At 35.6% G+C, this 21,680-nt stretch overlaps 2 protein-coding genes across 2 annotated transcripts; both read left to right on the forward strand.

The window, feature by feature from the left end:
- Positions 1-5: 5 nt before the first annotated feature.
- LOC133322171 (26S proteasome non-ATPase regulatory subunit 7-like) lies at positions 6-1,000 on the forward strand (the record flags this gene model as incomplete). The annotated part of the gene is made up of 2 exons (XM_061531214.1): positions 6-75; positions 142-1,000. Coding segments are annotated over 2 exons (906 nt in total), but the record flags the coding sequence as incomplete, so codon positions are not given.
- Positions 1,001-9,244: 8,244 nt separating this feature from the next.
- On the forward strand, positions 9,245-21,644 carry LOC133322172 (nidogen-like). The gene is made up of 11 exons (XM_061531215.1): positions 9,245-9,511; positions 15,676-15,978; positions 16,043-16,219; positions 16,277-17,686; positions 17,747-18,020; positions 18,621-18,763; positions 18,826-19,235; positions 19,298-19,455; positions 20,802-21,056; positions 21,120-21,294; positions 21,356-21,644. Exons 1-11 carry the CDS (start codon positions 9,272-9,274, stop codon positions 21,642-21,644), a joined length of 3,834 nt encoding a protein of 1,277 aa, XP_061387199.1. The 5' UTR covers positions 9,245-9,271.
- The last annotated feature ends 36 nt before the right edge of the window (positions 21,645-21,680 follow it).

The raw sequence follows: 21,680 nt of genomic DNA on the forward strand, positions 1-21,680 counted from the left end.
AAAAGAGAGTTGTTGGTGTCCTACTTGGCTGTTGGAGAGCCAAGGGTATTTTGGATATATCCAACAGTTTTGCAGGTGAGTTGATGTTTTTGTTGTATTTTTTGCAATATTTGTGAATATTATTGTTTTGTTTGTTGCCAGTGCCCTTCGATGAGGATGACAAAGATAAATCTGTTTGGTTTTTGGATCATGACTATTTGGAGAACATGTATGGCATGTTTAAGAAAGTCAATGCCAAAGAACGTGTTGTGGGCTGGTACCACACTGGTCCAAAATTGCACCAGAACGATATTGCCATCAACGAATTGATACGCCGCTACTGTCCAAATTCCGTCTTGGTGATCATTGATGCCAAACCTAAAGATTTAGGTTTACCCACAGAGGCATACATTGCTGTCGAAGAGGTCCATGATGATGGTTCACCCACATGCAAAACCTTCGAACATGTACCCAGTGAAATTGGTGCTGAGGAGGCGGAAGAGGTGGGTGTGGAGCATTTACTGCGTGACATCAAGGATACCACAGTCGGTAGTTTGTCACAGAAAATCACCAACCAGCTAATGGGTCTACGTGGTCTCAAGGCCCAGTTGAGCGACATCAAAAATTATTTGCAACGTGTTGGCGATGGCAAAATGCCCATCAATTATCAGATTGTATATCAACTGCAAGATATATTCAATCTTCTGCCCGACATTACAAACGACCAATTCACCGAGACCATGTACGTCAAGACCAACGATCAAATGTTAGTCGTCTACTTAGCCTCCATGGTCCGCTCAATTATTGCCCTGCACAATCTGATCAACAACAAACTGGCGAATCGTGATGCTGAAGAAGGCAAGGATAAAAAATCAGAAGATAAGAGCAAAGAGAGCAAGGATAAGGAAAACAAAGAGACCAAGGATAAGAAGGGTGCCTCCGAAGAGAAAACCGACAAGAGCAAGGACGACACAAATACGAAGAGCAGTAAGAAATAGGAGCGAAGAAAAAAGAAAAAGAAGCCTCGACGTAAAAAGAAACGTGACTAAATTGTTTCGAAAATGCAAGAAAAGGAGAAAAACAATTTCAGTTGCGTTTATTATTACACCAACAACAACAATACGCCATTCACAAAAACAAAATACACAGAAGAATCAATACAGGCTCCTTATTCGCTAAATGTAAAACAACCACAACAACAGCAACTACAAAAACTGAAAATATTATCATTTAATAATCATCATTAAAATACACTTTTCCAGAATGAGAAAAAGAAACAAATAAACAAACATTTTTATTTCTATAAGAAATTATTTAATTTACGAAAAATAAGAAAACATTGCAGAAATTTCTTGAGTCATTGGTTAAACTAACACAAGGACGACTCATTTTTTTCTAGTTATAGTCTCTTGAAAAGATTAAAAAACGAAAACAAATATTTACATCAAATGCAAGAAACACCATGCTAATAAAAAACTAACACTAATTGAAAAAAATAAGCTAAAAGTGATTATTTTTGAATGTGATGGAAAATGGCATTACATTTTTTACTTCAAGGCCGATTTCATCAGGTATGGAGAAGAAAACAAGGATAGAGGGTAAGCATTGCATTTTTTATTTCATTATATTGAACTGTTTAGATTTAAAAATTTGTTTGCATTTACTTCATTTGCTGCAAGACCGGCATAAATAAAAAATCGATTTTGCAGAACATGACTTATTTTTTTAATTGATTCACACCGAGAAACAAGGGGAACTTCTATAGCATCTCCATCAGATTGTTTTAGATATATTCGTCTTACCACGTTTTTACTTCTTAATATGTACCTTTGTGTTAAGTATAAAATTATTGTTATAATTGAAAAATCATCACGACACACCCCTTAACGTTTAGGTGTAATTATGTATAATTAAAGTGTTCGTTCAAATGTCATCGAATATCACCCTCACTGAAATATTCATTGATATTTTTTAACGCATCATAAACCGCGTAGAGGAAGTAAAGAAAGAAAATAAGAATATTATTTATGTGAGAAAGTAAAATGAATGATGCAAATCAGCTCATATTTTTTTGGGAATGGGAATATAACCTAATTGATTTTTATGGGGACTATCAAGAATTGCACCCATGCGTTGTATATGGCAACGGAATATGACAATCATTGTGTTCGTGTGTACAAATAAATATGTATTCATGCGCGTATATAAATATTTATTATTTTAAATATAGAATTCCTAATGATATTTTTTTTTTTTTGTTCCAAAATCATTTTGAAATTTGAATAGTAAACAGGAACTAGGGTGGCATATCATATATCTTTGCTGATACATATGTTTTGTAATTTTTTTTATCTTCTATCTTTAGGTGGAGAATATATGTATATTTAATTTGTCATTCCGATTGCACCACCTTGAAATATTCGCACGAGACCATAAAAATTAAATTCTATATTGATAGAGCCATGTCCGTCTATCTTTTGAAATTATGATAGAGATCACAATATTTAAGATGGGGCTTTGAAATATTGCACATATATTGTTAATACTTATACGATATTTGGTATTGAAAATTGGATTTAACGACCCACTTTGGCCACAAGTTAGTTGGGCCAAAATTTTTCAAAATACCGAAATACAAAATTCTGCCATATGGCGGGTATTATATACCGGAATTTTGCATTTCGGCATTTTAACGTTTTCGAAGCGGTTGTTATTTGACATTTCGGGTTTTTAATAAATATCTTTTTAATAAAGATCCATGTTCGACAAAGCCCCTATATAGATATCTAGATAGTCCTAGGCGCATTCTCCAACCAAAGTGGCTGTAAGATGTGATTACGGGTTCTTGGACGATCAAATTTTGCACATACATTATCATTACTCTCAGGATGTTTGGTATTGAAAATGAAATATATCGGTCCATGTTTTATAATAGACCCCACATAAAGCTAACCCCAAATATTCCGATTTTTGGCACGTTTTTCAATCGAATTGGCTGAAATTTGATATTTTGAGTTCTCATTGGATAGCAAATCTTGCTACCGAAAATGATTAATATTGGTCCATTTTTAGGATAGCCCCCATAATGCGGTATTTTAAGTGTTTGTGCATGATTTCCAAACGGATTAACTCCAATTTGATTTTTTGGATTATCATTGGGTAGAAAATCTCCTTATCAAAAAAAATATCTATATTGGTTCATGTTTCAGGCTAGCTCCCATGGAGCGAACAATTGGAGGTATTTGGCTTTTTCTTTTTTAACCGAATTGGCTGTAATTTGGTACTTAGAATGTGCATTGGGCAGCACATCTCCCTAACAAAAATTTTCGATATATTAGGTTGGGGAAAAAGAAAACCATTATTTTTTCGTCGAAAATATCGATAAAATCGGAGGAATGGTCAACAGAAAAAAATACGAGGGATAGAATTTCCATTTGCCAAGCCTTGGCCAAACGGAATGAGATAGACCCATTTCTAAAACGGATGGTGACTGGAGATGAGAAATGGATCACGTACGATAATCCTGTGCGAAAACGATCGTGATCAAAGAGCGGTGAAGCACCTCAGACGGTGGCTAAACCAGGACTAACGGCCAGGAAGGTTCTGCTATGCATTTGGTGGGGCTGGAAGGGGATTATTCATTATGGCTTACTTCCATATGGCCAAACGATAAATTCTGATTTCTTTCGGTCAACATCTGGACCGTTTGAATATAGCAATTGATAAGAAATGGCCAGAACTGGCAAACAGGAGAGATGTCGTGTTTCACCAGGACAACTCTAGGACACACACTCTACAGTGACCAGAAATTTCGGGAAGTTTTAATGCATCCGCCATACAATCCGGACTTGGCACCAAGCCATTATCATCTTTATCTTGCATTGCAACATTTTTTTAATGATAAAAAATGGTATCTAGGGAGGATTGTGAAAATCAACTACTAGAGTTTTTTTGCCAATAGAGTGCAGAACTTCTATGAGGGAGGCATAATGAAGTTACCTTTAAAATGGTAACAAATCATACTGTAAAACGGTGTATATTTGGCCCAAATCGGACATTTTGAAGCACGTCCTTTATTTCATACAAAAATAATGGATTTCTTTTTCCCTAACCTATTACTTTTAAGGATAGCTGCATATAAAGGAATCACCAGAATTCAGGGTTTTTGGGAATATTGAGCACGGAAGACTTTAATTTGGTTAATATTGGGCGTAAAATGTTCCTACCAAAATATCGACCAATTATAGGCTTTTTAACTGTCACTTTATGGTGAAGTGTATAAAGAATTCGACTCAGCCGAACTTAACGATGTATATACTTGTTAATAAATTGACTTTGTGTATTTAATTTGGCATTCCGTTTTCTTGGAGGTTGAAAAACATATTTGCAGTTTTTGTCTATAGCACCGGCCAAAGTTCGGCATTTTTAAAGATTTGGCCGTATTCTTTCCGGATTCTTGGTGAAAAAATTGCTCCCAGACTTGTATGAAATTGCCTCCTAATATTCGATATATATATATATTTTTTTTTTACAGAGTTCTCAGACATAATTTCCAGATCAGGATCCCAGGCGGCTGGAGTCTAACAATGTCCAAGTATTTTTCAAAGATTGCTTCTCCATATTGAAAATACTTTAAAATTCTAATGACGCTCTAAATGATCTAATAGAATTGATTGATTGATGTTATACTTCAAAGATCACACGAAGACATGACATAGATCATGTCCCCCACGTTAATGTTAACGCTAGGTGGGAGATAATCTCACTTAAGCACGCGACAAAAATAACATAACATTTTATGACAACGACCCTAACCCCAATTTATCTAAAATGGAAATTTCAAAAAACATATTCTAATGAAGTACCTTAAAATAGATTTTTGATGGCCATAGCCAGACAACCACAACTAAACTAATTAGAACTCCTTGACTTTTCAAGGAAAATCTTTGTTTCACATATGTTGTAAATTTACAACCGAAACAACAACAATAACACCGCAACCACACCATAATATAATCCCCAAAAAATGTATTTCTTCTCGACAATCCATCAAAGTGAATGACAAACAAAGAAACACATTTTTCGGCAGCTGAATGTAATTAAATGAATTTATTTTTTGGGGTTTTGAAAATTCTGAATCATCTCCAGCTTCACAGAATATTTAGATTTCCTGTCTGCAGGTTGCAAACATACGTATGAACGCTATTTCCCCACCCGCCAATCAAAAAAAAAAAAAAAAAAAACAAGGAAAGGAAAGGAAAGAAGTGATGCTCTAATTTCCTCATACACTCGAGTTGTACATAAATTTCCAAATGCAATGTATTTATTGGAGTTGCCGAGAACACAGCGAAAATTGGAAATTGAAAAAGTGCACACATGTTGAAGATCAGCTCCGGAAACTTTCACACTCCCAGAAGACTGCATTCACTCACCGCTGAGTATATGTTTGCATTCTCATAAATCCAGCTGAAAAATATCATTCCCCCACCATCCGTAGTAAATGTATGGATTTGTATTCTGACACACATCTGTGTGTATGTGTGCATGTTAACACGAAAATACCGGGAGTTTGCAGTCTGCCTGGTTGGTTTGCCTGCCTGTCTGTTTGGCATGCAAATCATTTAATCTGATATTTATTCAATATTTCAAAATTATGAGAAAAGAAAAACATCCGCCGCAGAAGTGTGTCGTCCACCGCCTGTCTTCTGAATTGACTTTGTCTCCTCTCCTCACCGTTTTGTTTTAACTATAGCCAGATGTTTGGATTTTCAGCGAATTTGGAGCATAAGTATTCTACATCAAAAGGGATTCACACACAAAAATATGATATGAAATATTACCTAAGGCCACTTACTTTGAATTCTGAATTATGCTCCATTGGAAATATTCTAATCTTATTTGGAAGGTGTGAAAATATGAAAGGTGATAGTTGGAATTTGATGTTCCCATATATTTTCTTGGAAATAATAAATTAAACAAAAAGGAAAATGTTTACAATCCCTTTTCTTGTCCGACTTCACATCTCAGACATCGTGGCGACCCATATATGGAGAAATAACCAAAACAGAAAGAAATTTTAAAACAATATGAATCGGGAATGCTAAATTTCAGATACTTTTGTTGAGAAATGAGCCAAGGAGCATCAACATACACGCCTATGGCTAAACTATTAAAAAATAACTCTTACTCATAATCTGGCCTATGGCCAGACCTTTTAAAAATATTTTTAAAAATCCACGCCTAAGGCTGCACTTTTAAAAAATAATTTTATATAATCCACCCATAAGGCTGGACTTTATTTCATCGAAACTTGTCACATGTTAGGTTACACTTATTTCAGTATGTTTTGTGCATTCGGCCACATTTTGAGTAGTACGCTGTGCCAAATTTCGTGCAAATCGAAGGATATATAGAGACTTTGGTGCACCATTTACATAAAATCGGACGAAAATATATATGGGAGCTATATCTAAATCCGAACCGATTTTTACGAAACTTAGAACACATCTTTCTAGACCTTAATCAGTACGCTATGCCAAATTCCGTGCAAATAGAATGATATATAGAGAATTTGGTGTCCAATTTACCTTAAATCGGACGAAAATATATATGGGAGCTATATCTAAATTTGAACAGATTTTTATGAAACTTTGCACACATCATTCTAGGCTTAATTCAGGACTTTGGTGCACCATTTACATAAAATCGGACGAAAATATATATGGGAGCTATATTTAAATCTGAACCGATTTCTCCCAATTTCAATAGGGTTCGTCCTTGGGTCGAATAAGTGACCTGTACTTTGTTTACAAGTTAACATGGACAGACGGATGGACGGACATGCATAAATCGCCTATGGCTAGACCTTTAAAAAATCAACGCCTATGGCTAGACCTTAAAAAATCCACGCCTATGGCTAGACCTTTAAAAAATCCACGCCTATGGCTAGATCTTAAAAAAATCCACGACTATGGCTAGACCTTTAAAAAATCCACGCCTGTGGCTAGACCTTTAAAAAATCCACGCCTGTGGCTAGACCTTTATGCCCTTGAATGTGGGTTGTGTTGTGATGTTCGGTTTTCAATTGTGGGCTAAAGATCGACTCGAAGAAAAAACACAACAACACAACCGAAAATTATTATCTAATCATGTCCTAAAATTATAGGCGTTGTCCTTGACCATATCTGAATCCTCATGGAAAATTTCAAAGCGATCAGCGCTATATGTTCGCCTTCTAGTATGGTAAAGGGTTACTAAACAATATATGAATACGTAAGCACCTGTAAATATTAAAGTGTAATTCCCATATCTGAGTACATATTACAATATAATTGGTATGAATTTAAAGGTCAGCCACTCCTCTTGGATATACTATTAACTTCTCGGATCTATGTCCTTCAGGATTAAATATATACGCTATAGAATACAAATTTTGTCATTTTTCACACAAAAGTCAGGGTCCATTTGACCCGCTAAATATTGACCGATGTTTATTAAAACAGTCATGCTTTGCTTTGACCCGATCCCCTCCTCCTTGTAAAAATTCGCGATGTTTGGGCCATAATTGCGGCCTCTGGAGCGACCAGAAAATAAGAAAAAAATGTTTTTGGTCCATTTCATCCCCTAATTATTAACCGATCTTTACCAAAAACAATAGGGGTCTTCATTGGCCAGAACGCATCCTAGATGCAAAAGATTGGTCCTTAACTGTGGCCTGTATCGTGTTTACAAATTATAATGGACCGACGAACGGACGGACACATATGTCTAGATCGACTCAGCTAGTCGATATATGACGATCGGTATACTTAAAGGGGGTCTACAAAGCTATAATACCCTGACAGCATAGTTGTGTAGGGTTTAAAAAGTCTCAACATAGGACTTCTAAGAAATATTTTTAAGGAATCCACGAATATGGCTTTGGGTTCAGTGTGCACTTTATTAAATTTAATTATCCCATTTCCCACAATACTTCACTTTTTTTGGAGGGTGGGGTGAATAGATCTGCAATCACAACCAATTTTGGTATTATAGTCTATTTATTGGCCTCTAATTTTTAAAATTGCCCCCATTATATCTAAGCGGTTCCCAACAAATCTCTTCCCAAGTGGTGAAATAAAAATGCGTTAAGAATTTGAAAAACAAAAATATGAATTGCCATGTCTCCACTTTCAAATACATATTTTATGTTGCCTTTGTCCTTGGCGCCTCCACACAATAAATTATTATTGACATTGTTGACAAAATCCGAATATCGGCTATGCATGCTTCTGTCTAGGGCGCGATGATAAAATGGGCATTTGACATATTTGGCGTGTCGTAATGTCTTCAGAATGAAACAGCAACAACACCCTTTTAATGCGTATCTGTTGTTGTTGTGGGTGGGGGTGCTGGGTTGGTGGCAGCCTAAATCATAGTTTTCTGCTGTTCGAGAGATGGCAATGGTCTTCGGTATGGGTCTGGTAAATTGTCAATAAAAGTGACAACCGGCTATAAATGAGAAGAACAAAATAACGAAAACATGAAAAGAGAATGCCGACAACAAGAACGTATTGCATGGATACATAGATATACATGTATGTAAGTAGGAGTGTGTGTGTGTACGTCTGCGTGTAATCCCTAGCGAAATGTAAGTGCTTGAAAAGAAAAAAAAAAAAACACAGAAATATACCGTTATGCCAAACATTATTACAACCTAAGAGAGCTTTATGCCATTTGAAATCTCTTTTTGTCTATTTATTGCATGCATGTACCCGGAGTATGTTTGTTTGTATGTAGGGGTTTATTTTCTCTTCCATCGTGTGAAATGAAGTGAAAGAATAACTGAATGAATCGCCGAATGAATGAACGTTGTTGAATTCATCCAACCGCGAACTGAGATATCCGTTCGTTCTTTCGTTCATTCGCTTTCGTTTTTCGATCGTTGATGAGTTTTTGAGGATCAGCAGTTTCCACAGATCTTTCAGTTGCAAAAGTGTAGCAAGAGCGTGTACAACGCTAATCGGACTATAGATCCGAAAAAAATAAAATAAAACTAAAAAATAAAATAAAATATCCAATTAAGACACTGAAAAGAAAGAAACTCTAACGAAAAAAGTGAAGTTATTTTTAAAAACCACTTTCAAAAAAGTGTTGTACAGACAAAAAGTAAAAAAGAAAAAAAATTGCAACATTTTGAAAAAAAATATAAAATTTTTCTAAACAAGAAAATAATGCAGTAAATTTTGTGAAGGAATTGATTTTTTTGTGTTAAATTTTTGAAGAAAAAATCGAAATAAAATAAAATTTGAAAATGTTTGAAACAAACATAAAAACTGCCACACAATATTTGTGTATTTCCGTTTTACTACTTGCCACATTCAGCATTTCCCCAGCGTCCTGCCATGTTTTGGATAGCCTGCATTTCAATGAATTGTACACTGCCGGTCCGGATGATTCCGTCTTAAGTCTGCCCAATGGTGATAGTGAATTCCTCGTCTGGCATTTGGACAATCCAATTAGCTTTTATAGTGAAAAATATGATCAATTATTTGTAAGTATAAAAATGGATTTTTTTCTCAAAAAAAGTATTATTTTGAATTTCAAAACTTTGTTATAAACCATGTGTTGTTCCTTGTTCTTTGTGACTTCATATACAAAACGATGTTCGCAAGCTATTTTTACATGAACCCCTTTTATTTTGTGAATTTCATCGTGAAAAAGAATCCATAACTCTTTATGACACAAAACACTTAAAATTGTTGGCTTTGGGCCAAGATTTTCTTTAAAAAAGCCAGCATGTGTTTTTTAACAAAGTGCACTCTACGAACAGTAATGGGGAGTTCCAATGAAAGGATGATATTTGAAAGGACGACAAAATTAAATCAAAAATCAATATTCAGCTATGCTGATAATTGTTTTTCTAATGGAACCGATATTAAGCTATGCTGAATTATTGATTTCTTGTAGACAGTCAAGTTGAATTAAAGATATCATAAAGAAAACTTTATTTTACTATGATGAATTTCCTTCTGCTAGGCTGAATAGAAGTTTTTCTTATAGAAAATTGTATTCAGCTATGCTGAATAGAAGTTTACTTATAGAAAACTGTATTCGGCTAGGATGAATAGAAGTTTTCTTATAGAAAACTGTATTCAGCTAGGATGAATAGAAGTTTTCTTATATAAAACCGTATTCAGCTAGGATGAATAGATGTATTCCTATAGGAAACTATATTCAGCTAGGCTGAATATACGTTTTCCCAAAGAAAGATGTATTCAGCTAAGCTTAATAGAAGTTTTCCTGTATTCAGTTAGGCTGAATATAAATTTTCCCATAGAAAACTGTATTCAGCTAGGCTGAGTAGAAGTTTTCCCATAGAAAACTGTATTTTGATAGGCTGCATAGGAGTTTTTCCAAAGAAAAATGTATTTAGCTGGGTTGAATAGAAAACTGTATTCAGCTGGTTGAATAGTGTTTTTTCCATAGAAAACTGTATTCAGCTAGGCTGAATAGAAGTTTTCCCATAGAAAACTGTATTCAGCTAGGTTGAGTAGAAGTTTTCCCATAGAAAACTGTATTCTGATAGGCTGAATAGGAGTTTTTCCAAAGAAAAATGTATTCAGCTAGGCTGAATAGAAGTTTTCCCATAGAAAACTGTATTCAGCTGTTTGGATAGTAGTTATCCCATAGAAAACTTTATTCAAGCAGGTTGAATATATGTTTTTCTATAGAAAATTTATATACAGTCCAGCTGAATGCAGTTTTATTTCAGCAAAACAACCATTCATCCTGGCTGAATAAAGTTTTCTATACGAAAACATCCATTCAAGTTGGGTGCATAAAGTTTTCTATAGGAAAACATCCATTCAGACTGGCTGAATAAAGTTTTCTATAGGAAAAATTTCATTCAGTCTGGCTGAATAAAGTTTTCTGTAGGAAAACGTCCATTCAGCATAGCTCAAAAAATGTTCCTTATAAAAAACTTCTATTCAGCATAGTTGAATAAATTTTTATAAAGAAATTTTTATATTCAGCGGTGTTGAATAGATTTCTATAGTGAACAATTATATTTACCTAGGCTTAAGAAAATGTTTCATGGAAAAAACTGATATTTATCCAGGCCTTAATAATTTTTTTTTTATAAAAAATGTCTATTTCAGGACCTTTAAAAAATATTTTTAAAAACTTAAACAAAAATCCAGACCTTTAAAATATATACATTGAAAATATTTATAAAAATCCGTTCCTATATAAGGACATTTGTACTATAATTTTAAAACATCCACTCCCACAGCTGGACATTTGGAAAATATCTGGACGTTTAAAATATATTTTTAAAAAATCCACGCCTAAACCTTTAAAATTATTTTTAAAAAATCCATCCATAGCTGGACGTTTAAAAAATCCACCCCATAGCTGGACGTTTAAAAATTCCACGCCTTATATAGAACCTCTAACAAATATTTTAAAAAAAACACGCCTAAAATTGAACCTAATGTATTAAAAAAATCCACAGCTAAAACAGGACCTCTAAAAATTAAAAAAAAAACCCATTCCAATATTAAAACTTCTAAAAAATACTTTTAAGGAATCACAGGTATAACATTGGGGAAATTTGGGCTGAATAATTTTTCCAAAAATTTTTAAATTGTTTTAACATTTTTGAAAAAATTTTCCACATAGTTTTTATTATACCGTTAATTAGTCGTATATATATCGAAAAAACATACTTTTGGCCAATTATATATAGTTTATTTTTTGGTTTTTTATTTTTAATTTTGCTCGTGTTTTCCTTCGGTTGTTGTGTCATGGCCCGCTCATAAAGTGCGTGCTGTCATTAGCAGATTTTTTCTTCGTGATGTCGGGCGTCGGACCCCAAATGTTTGCTGTCCACACAGCAAAAATTTTTCTGTGATATGGAAAGCCAAAAAAAAAAAAAAAAAAATACAAAAAAAAAATGTGTTAAAAATACAATAATTTAGTTTATGATCTGACGCCAGAGAACAACAAAAATAAAAAAGAAATGTCGCAAACCACACGGAAAGTGGAATAAGGTGACCAACAAGACCAAGAGGATGGCATGGCATGCGTACGACAAGCTGGCGGCGAAATTATGAAAAATGAAACAGATTTTCATGGATTTTTTTTTCCTAAAAATAGTTTTGTAAAAAAAAACAACATGTTGGGAAATTGACAATTTCGCCATATACCCCTTTGTGCCAAGGGTGTTCCAAGCGGCCATTAAATTGTGCGGAATATAAATCATTAATGAGACAGATAAAATATAAAAATTGAAAATTAATCCGAAAATATATTTGTGTTTACGAAACTCATTTACAAACCATTGACATTTGTTTGGCTGTGGATGGATGTTTTGACAGATTTCGTTATTTAAAGATTTTTTGTTTATTTATTGCAATTAAGAAATGTAAATAAATGTTTCTTTGACTTGAGATGAAAATCAAAATGACAGGCAAGAAGGTCAAAAATTCGAAATCGATAGATCGATCATTGTCGTTAAGTGTAATAAATCAAGAGGTTGTTATCAATTCGATTATGTTGTGGTATTTCTATTTGTTGTTTGTCCTGCAATCAATTTTCACACACACAACCCAGTTTTGGATCGATTGCAACTTGTCTGGGAATGTAAATAGTTTGAAATCTCGTGCAGATACAAATTAATAAGATTACACATTAAGTGTGCACTATATATGTATAATATATAAATACGTATATAGAATTGTATTTATGTTTTTGTTAAACAAGTTGTTGTTATTACATTCATTTGTTTACATTTCTATGTATGTAAAATTCAGATTAAAATGTTGATTGTTTATACAAAATTGAAATTTTGCTCTAGTTTTGGGTTTTCATTTGTTAGATTTTCTTTTTTCAAAATAATCCACTAATCTAGATTTCTTATTGTTTTAGTTTATTTTCCACACACACACACATTTATCTATGTAGGCATGTAATGTGGATTATTGTTTATTTTTCTTAAAAATAAACCACTAAATCCACATCGTGCATAAGGGAATGCATTCGATTTTCACATCCGAAACAATAAAAAGTGAAATTTGTTTACATTTTCCCCCAAACCACCGCAACAACCACCCAACAACCTGTCAATACTGCAAAAATTGAGGTCAATTTCCCCATTTGTTTATATACGATTTTTGTTGGTTAAGGGAAGTTGTTGGAATTCCCAATTTTGTGTGGTTTTGAGTAATTTAATAATTTATTTGTTTAGATTTTCTGGGAGGTATTGAAAGTTTATTTCTTTCGAGGTATTTTGGTAGAAATTAGAACACAAACATTACAATAATGTTTAATGTAACATATAAACAATTGCTTACAAAAAATATATATTTTTGTTTATATTTGAGGTTTCCCATCGTAAATTTTCTTGGGAATGGTCCTGATTGAGTGTACACAAATAAATAGAAATTTTTTGAATGAATTAAATAATAATATTGCTAATTTATACGAGTTGGGAGGTTATCATTAAGTTGTTTTTTCAGGCAAAAAAATCATCATGCATAATCAGAAATCGAATTTCTGACAAATTTCAAGGTGTATAACAGTTATGTAACTGTTACACAAAACTGTTATACTAGCAGGTTTTTCAGGAAATTTTGATTTTTAAAACGCATTTATGCTAAAATAATAGCTAATCAAAATTGTCGTATAGTTTTATTAGATTATTGGCGAAAATATCGTTATTGAAAATGCATTTGGTATTCGCCTCAATAATGGAGGATATTATTAGGATATCTTCGCTAGAAACAGTTGAAATTTGTTTAGAATTTCAAAAAAAATTCGATTGCATTCAATTTCTGACAGGTTTAATGGTGTATAACAGTTATAAAACTGTTATACAAAACTGTTATACTCACAAAATTGAGGCGAATTTGTGATTTTAATTTTTTTTTTTTTTGTTGTGAAAATAATGGCAAGTTACTTCAGTTATGATAAATACTAATTCCTTCATTGTGGAACACCACTTCCTCGAATTACATTCATTTTCATCTTATGTTGGAGGTTATAGCCTGTCTCGTAATTATTCATATAAAATCCATTCATATTTTCTAGAAAACATCTTAATAAAAACATCAACTTAAAACAATTGTTTTCTTAGTGTTGAAAAAAAAACATAAGAAAATTATGGTGGGAATTTCCACACCAACAAATGACACATTCAATTCGTCATACTTGACTTGGACGCCAATCAATTAGCGGGGTAATAAATTCTCATCTAAGTACTTAACCCAAAAGAGGAGACCGACTGTTGACTTGAAGTGCCTCACAAATAAAGATCTTCAGATGACAATATTAAGGACGACAGGCTATTAGTGGAAACAAAACACAACACAACACAGAACCCACTTGAAAGTCAAGTGAGGATAAATGTTCCCACCAAGTGATTTATAATTACAAAGAGAGTTGGTTGGCATTCCGATGCTGGAAGAAGAGGGTGTTTTTTTAATCCTGCTAAGTAGATGTAAACATTAAACCTACAATCTCGCCCCTCTTTCCGTCACTAAATTCACTTTTACTTTTTCATAATGGCATAGGGATATGGAGCGGCCTAAGACAAAGTGCATCGCCCCTAAGTAATTTGAAAAGAACCAGAAGAAACTGGAACAGTGTGGCATGAAAAAAAAACACAACAACAAAACAAAAACACACAACATTAAACACTTCACAGAGACCAACAAGAAACAAGAAAACACCCAAAAGAGAATGTGGTGGAGTGGGTGCTGGGAAGTGTATGAAGAAGCTATGCCACATAATGACTGTGTTAATTGCTTTGCAGCCATAAAAACAAGAACAACAAGAGCATAAAATAATTTCAGTAAGAATAACAACATTATTATAGTTTGTGTTGTTGTTGTAGCACCATTGCATAGTTGCGGCATCTTATGGTTCATGGTTGTCCGTTCATTCATTCATGCCATACCACACCATCCACCACCACTGATCGTCGTCATAATTTATGTGCTCTGAGTCTGTCCTGTCGATTTGTTGCATCTCTATTCTAATTTGCCGATGTTATTGTTTTTGTTGTCAATATTGATTGGTTTTCCAACAACAACCCCTGCCATGAACCGGCTATTGGTTGGGTGTGCATTCAATTTATTGCAACAACAATTGCCGCCATCATTACTGTGGCAAGAATGCTGTTGTGCTTCATTGTTTTTTTTATTATTCATAAATTTGCCACAAGAATTCTGTTTTCCGACTATGGAAAATACGGAACTTTTTGTCAGATTCTTGGAAAATATTTGTAAAAAATTCACGCCCATAGCTGTACCTTTAAAAAATATTTTTGAAAAATTCACGCTCATGGCCGGGCCTTTAAAAAATATTTTAAACAAATCTACGCCTATATCCACGCATAGGTTTGGACCTTTGAAAAATATTTTCAAAAAATCCACAATATTTTCAAAAAAATCCATACCTATGATAAGATCTTTAAAAAATATTTTCAAAAAATCGACAATTTTTTTTTTAAAAATCTACGCCTATGATATGATCTTTAAAAAATATTTTTAAAAACTCAACGCCTATGATAGGATCTTTAAAAAATATTTTTAAAAAAAATCCACGCCTATACACTGAAATCAGGACCTTTAATAAATTACAGACCTTTAGAATTTTCGTTCTCCTCATATTTTATATTAATTTCCCTTATTTTTTCACATTTTCTTTCAGATCAATACCAATGGCATATTGACATTTAATATTGAATTCCCCGAATATATCAATCAACCATTTCCCTTTGAGTATCCCTCAATAGCTGGATTCTATTCGAATGTGGATACCACGGAGGCAAATGAAACAACCTCGATATCGATTTTCAGTTCTCAAGACCCAGATCAACTACAAAAAGTTAGTGAATTGGTGCGCTATGCTTACAATGAGAAATCGGATTTTGAGGCTACCGATTTGATTGTGGCCACATGGAATAATGTCGGTTACTTCGAAGGCAAAAATGATATGCAAAATACTTTCCAGGTAAAAATTGAAAAGTAATATTAGATAGGTTAATAAAAATAAACTATTTTGTCGGATTTTCTAGGTTGCCCTCATTGTCGATGATGAAGATACCTTTGTTCAATTCCTGTATCCTGAGGGTGGTTTGAATTGGTTGCAGGCCGAAAATGGACCACTGGGTTTGCCTGATATCAGAGCCCAGGCTGGTTTTGTGGCCGAGGATGGTCGTTACTTTAATTTGGAAGGTTCCGGAACTGAGAATGTAAGTGGAAGCAAAAAATAGTAAATCCATATAATTGATCTATCCCTTGTATTTTAGGCCCGCTTCTTGTCCGATAAATCAAATGTAGGCATTGCTGGTGTCTGGTTGTACCGTGCCGGTCCCACCGACTACGAACAAAATGTCCAAGCTCCCACCAATGAAGAAACCTTTACTGAATCCCCTACCGTGGCCCAAACCTGTGCCGAGGCTGGCCAAAGGGTATGCAACAAGAACGCCATGTGTGTCGATAAGGAAGAAGGTTACTGCTGTCTTTGCGATTCGGGATACTATGGCAATGGAGCCGTATGCATTAAAGACGATTTACCTGTACGTGTCACTGGCTCCCTTACCGGTGAACTTAATGGTGAAATGATTAACGATGGCTCCAAATTGCAATCATATGTGGTGACAGCTGATGGCCGTAGTTACACAGCCGTTACCCCCATCACCACCGAATTGGGTTCGAATTTGCGATTGGCCTTGCCTTTGGTTACCTCCATTGGTTGGTTATTCGCCAAGCCATTGAATCACACCTTGAACGGTTACCAATTGACCGGGGGTGAATTTGTCCACACCTCGAAGTTGAGTTTTGAAAGTGGCGAAGTTCTGATCATCAACCAAACCTATGAGGGTTTGAACTACTGGGATCAATTGTCGTTGAAAATCGATATTCACGGTCAAGTTCCCAAGTTGGATCACAATCTGAAATTGCACATGGCTGAATTCACCGAGGAATATGAATTCGTCTCGGCCAATGAATTGCATTCCATTCAGGCCCATGTCGTTGAAGTGCCCGAAGAAAATCGTGTTATTAACTTCCAATTGGAACAGAACATCTACTTCGAACGTTGTGTGGCCGATGAGGAGACCAAGCATACCATTGCCGGCACCACATATTTCCAAAAGATTTCGAAAATTATGTTGGACTTTTTCGAAAGGGATCAGGCTTTGCGTACCAGTATCTTGACCTCCGTGGGTGTCAGCGCCATCTCCAATGCCTGTACCGATGGCACTGCCATCTGTGGTGATAACATGGTCTGTATTCCCTATGAGGACACCTACCGCTGTGATTGTATCCATGGTTATGGACCACAAGTAAATGATGCTGGCCAAGAGGTGTGTGTCGATATCGATGAGTGTGCCTTGGGTACCCATGTGTGCGACGAACATGCCGTTTGTTCCAACACTGAGGGAGGTTTCGCCTGTGTTTGCTTCGAAGGTTATGAAGGCAATGGTTATCGCTGCCTCAACAATGATACCGTGGCCGATAACATTGAGTCCCCAGTTGGTGGACAAAATTTCGGTACCATTGTCCAGGTTGTACCGCCACAACAACAGGAATATGAAGACCATACCGAACATGTGGAAACTGAGACCGAACAAGTAATTAATGTGCAACCATTCCCCTTGCCAGTGCCAACCTCCAGTACACCATTGCCGGTTTATAACCACTATGATGATTGCTTCGTAAGTTGTGGATTTTTTCTAAAATTCAAAATGGGTTCTTATGTTCTTCCTCCTTTGCAGCACTGTTCCCCCTATGCCGATTGCCTGGAAAGCAGATGTATTTGTCGTGAAGGTTTCAGCGGTGACGGCTTCTATTGTGCCAGCAACTGTGATCTAGATGAAGTCTGGGAAAATGGCAAGTGTGTTAAGCTATCCTATGAAGAACCTGATATTGAACCTAGATGCAATTTCTTCGGCGACTGTAACTGTGATGATGGCTATGAACTTATGGAGGATATTCAAATGTGCCGCTGGGTGGGCCAGTATAATGGTGAATCGAAACATGAGGATTTGGGTGAGTTTTATGAAGAAGAAATAATATATCGCAGGATTTAGTAAAAAAATTTTCTAAAGACAAAAATGCAGTCCTGGGGTCCTGCGATTTTTTCAATAGATAAAAGGCAGTCCTGTGATGCTGCGATTTTTTTTTCTATAGAAAAAATGTAGTCCTGGGGTCCTTCGATTTTTTTCTATAAAAAAACGCAGTCCTGTTGTCCTGCGAACTTTTTTCTATAGAAAAAAGGCAGTCCTGGTGTCCTGCGAACTTTTTTCTATAGAAAAAAGGCAGTCCTGGTGTCCTGCGAACTTTTTTCTATAGAAAAAAGGCAGTCCTGGTGTCCTGCGAACTTTTTTCTATAGAAAAAAGGCAGTCCTGGTGTCCTGCGAACTTTTTTCTATAGAAAAAATGTAGTCCTGGTGTATTGCGAACTTTTTTCCTGCGAATTTTTTTTTTCTATAGAAAAAAGGCCTGGTGTCCTGCGATTTTTTTTCTATAGCAAAAAGGGAGTCCTCGGGTCCATCGATTATTTTCTATAAAAAAAGACTGTCCCGCGGACTTTGATTTTTAGCAAAATTTTGAGATTTGTTACTCATCCTAAAAATTCTTATTTTTCAGTTCCCTGCGATGTCGAATTCAATTGCCATCCCAATGCCACCTGCGAATGGTATGAATTGGAATTGAGACATATGTGTACCTGCAAATCAGGATATTATGGTGATGGTTACACCTGTGCCATTATTGATGAGTCCTGTGCTGTGGTAAGTAAACTTTCGAATCTCAAAAGAAACCCGAATTTATTTTTTGGTATGTTTTCCTTCAGAAACCCGAAATCTGCGACCCACAAGCCGAATGCAATTACAATGAAGCCTTGGGCCGTTCCGAATGTCAATGTAAACGTGGCTATGAGGGTGATGGTTTCCGTTGTGCGTTGGCTCCTGAATGTTTGGAAGATTTGGATTGTGGCCTCAATGCCTATTGTGATAATGATGTGTGCCAATGCCTGAAGGGCTACGAGCGTGATATGTCCGATATGTGTGTCCTGGCTGGTAGCTGTGGAGCAGTGTTCTGTGGTGCCAATGCCATATGCAAATTGGATCATGTTCAAAATGTCAAATATTGCGATTGTATGGACGGTTATGAGGGTGATGCGGCTATTGGATGCAAGGCCAAACCGGTGCCATGTAATGTCCAGTATAATTGTGGTGCACATGCTAGCTGTGAACCGACTGAGTAAGTTTAAAGTTTAAACGTTTAATTTTGGAGCTTTTTTAATAGGAATTTTCTTTTTATAGGGACCCTGCCTACTACGAGTGCCAATGCCATGCCGGTTACAATGGTGATGGTTATGTCTGTATTGAGGATCAGAACTGTTTGAACACTCCTCAGCTGTGTGACATGAATGCCCAATGTTTGTCCACCAACAATGGGTTGGTGTGCGTCTGCAACAAGGGTAAGTTTGGATATTTAGGTCATAAATACCTACAGAATGTGACCCTGCTGCTGAATAATCATTTTCAATATATCGGAATTTGTAGACCTATTACTTACCTCCAGAACAAAATCTAACGAATTGAATTATCACTTCGACCGCGAATCATTTGACATTTCTCGCGGCTTCTCCGAAGGACATGTGGTGCAAAAAATATAGGCAAATATTGTTAGACCTAATAGAATATTGAAGTATCCATAATTCCGATGCCAGGTTAAGGGATGACCGAAGAATTCTTTGAAACCTTGAAAGGTGGAAATTCGTTTAGGTAATCCATTAGGGTCTTCACAGCTGTTGACTTTGAGAGATTCCATTTTACGTTTGGTGGTATAGTTTCTTAATTTCCATTGGTTATGATTTATAAACCCATACCAGTTTTTTGAAGGAAGGAAATGCGGAAGTTTAGAAAACGGAATTTTGAAAGGGGACATTTGGAATTTTTTGGACTTAAAAATTTTGAAATGAATTAAATTCGACAAATATTTCAATACAGTACAGCAGTCAAAAAAAAAAAAAATTGAAAGACGAAGGGGGTAGATTTCTTCTATAGAAATAAATCTCCGACTCCTGGACTGAGTTTTTTCTATAGAAAAATTCTCTGGCCCCAGGACTATGTTTTTTTTCTATAAAAAAATCTCTGGCTCCAGAACTGAGATTGTTTCTACAGAAAAAAATACTCTGGCTCCAGGACTGAGCTTTTTTCTATAAAAAAAAATTCTCTGGACCCAGGACTGAGTTTTTTTGCTATAGAAAACATTCTCTGGCCCGAGGACTGAGTTTTTTTAATAGAAAAAATCCCTTGCGCCTAGGATTGAGTTTTTTTTCTATAGAAAAAATCCTCTGCCCCCAGGAATGAGCTTTTTTCTATATAAAACAATTCTCTGGCTCCAGGACTGTGCTTTTTTCTATAAAAAAAATTCTCTGGCCCCAGGATTGAGTTTTTTTCTATAGAAAAAATTCCCTGGACACTGGGACTAATTTTTTAATATAGGAAAAAAATTCCCTGGACTAAGAGTCCAGGGATTTTTTCTATAGGAAAAATTCACAGAGGACCCTAGAACTGTAGAATTTTTCCGATCTTCACTTAATACCTCTCTGGCCCCAGGACTGAGTTTATTTCTATAGAATAAAATTCCCTGGATACTGGGACTGATTTTTTACCATAGGAAAAAAATTAGCTGGACCCTTTAGACTGATTTTTTATATAGGAAAAATTCACAAGGGACCCCAGGACTGTAGAATTTTTCCGATCTTCTTCCAATACCTCTTCTTTATTCCAATATTTTTCTTTTTATGTGTCCTTCCAGGTTTCTATGGCAATGGCTCCTTGTGTATGGAACGTAAACAACATGATTCTGGTTTCCTGTTGGTCTCGCAGGGTGTGGTCATCGTGCGCGTACCCCTGAATGGTAAAAATGTAAGACCCATTTCGGTGGCCTCCATGGCTATTGGGTTGGATAAGGATTGTGTGGAGGGTCGCATTTATTGGGGCGATATTTCTGCGAAGAAAATTGTCAGTGCCAAATATGATGGCAGTGATGTGAAGACATTTATTGGTGAAGGTAAGTCCGAACCATAATCCTAAATTGCAAACTTTTTATTTTCTCACCCTCTCTCCCTGCTAGATATTGAATCTCCTGAAGGTATTGCTATTGATGCCATATCCCGTCGTATTTATTGGACCGATTCCGTTAAGGATACCATTGAAGTGGCCAGCTTGGAAGATCCCAGTTTGAGGGCGGTATTGATCAACAAAAATTTGGTTAATCCCAGAGGCATTGCCATTGATCCCTACAGAGAGTAAGTTGAGGGAGAAAGAGAAGTAATGAATTATTTTTTTAAATCCTGGTTCTGCTTGTAGGAGATTATATTGGTCCGATTGGAACCGTGAGTCACCCAAAATTGAAATGTCCGATTTGGATGGTACGGGCCGTGAAGTTTTATTGGGTAAAGAAGGTGTTACCTTGCCTAACTCTTTGGTGGTTTTGGAACGTTCTGGTGAATTGTGCTTTGCTGATGCCGGTACCAAAAAGGTGGAATGTATTGATCCCTATGGCAAACAGATTAGGACCATTTCCAATGAATTAACCTATCCCTTCGGTTTGGTATATACCCAGGATCAATTCTATTGGACCGATTGGACAACGTAAGGATTTTTTGTAGCTTTCCATAAACAAAAGACTGAT

The sequence above is a fragment of the Musca vetustissima genome, unplaced genomic scaffold (assembly GCF_032173495.1).
Source record: "Musca vetustissima isolate MV318-11 ecotype Yass unplaced genomic scaffold, APGP_CSIRO_Mvet_v1 utg146376, whole genome shotgun sequence".
Taxonomy (NCBI): domain Eukaryota; kingdom Metazoa; phylum Arthropoda; class Insecta; order Diptera; family Muscidae; genus Musca; species Musca vetustissima.

What these genes read in the sequence shown, in the direction of transcription:
- LOC133322172 (XM_061531215.1), top strand. Translation starts at nt 9,272, where the DNA reads ATGTTTGAAACAAACATAAAAACTGCCACACAATATTTGTGTATTTCC. An exon ending in AAAAATATGATCAATTATTT is followed by an intron (nt 9,512 to 15,675) that starts GTAAGTATAAAA and finishes ATTTTCTTTCAG; the next exon opens with ATCAATACCAATGGCATATT. An exon ending in AAGGTTCCGGAACTGAGAAT is followed by an intron (nt 16,220 to 16,276) that starts GTAAGTGGAAGC and finishes CTTGTATTTTAG; the next exon opens with GCCCGCTTCTTGTCCGATAA.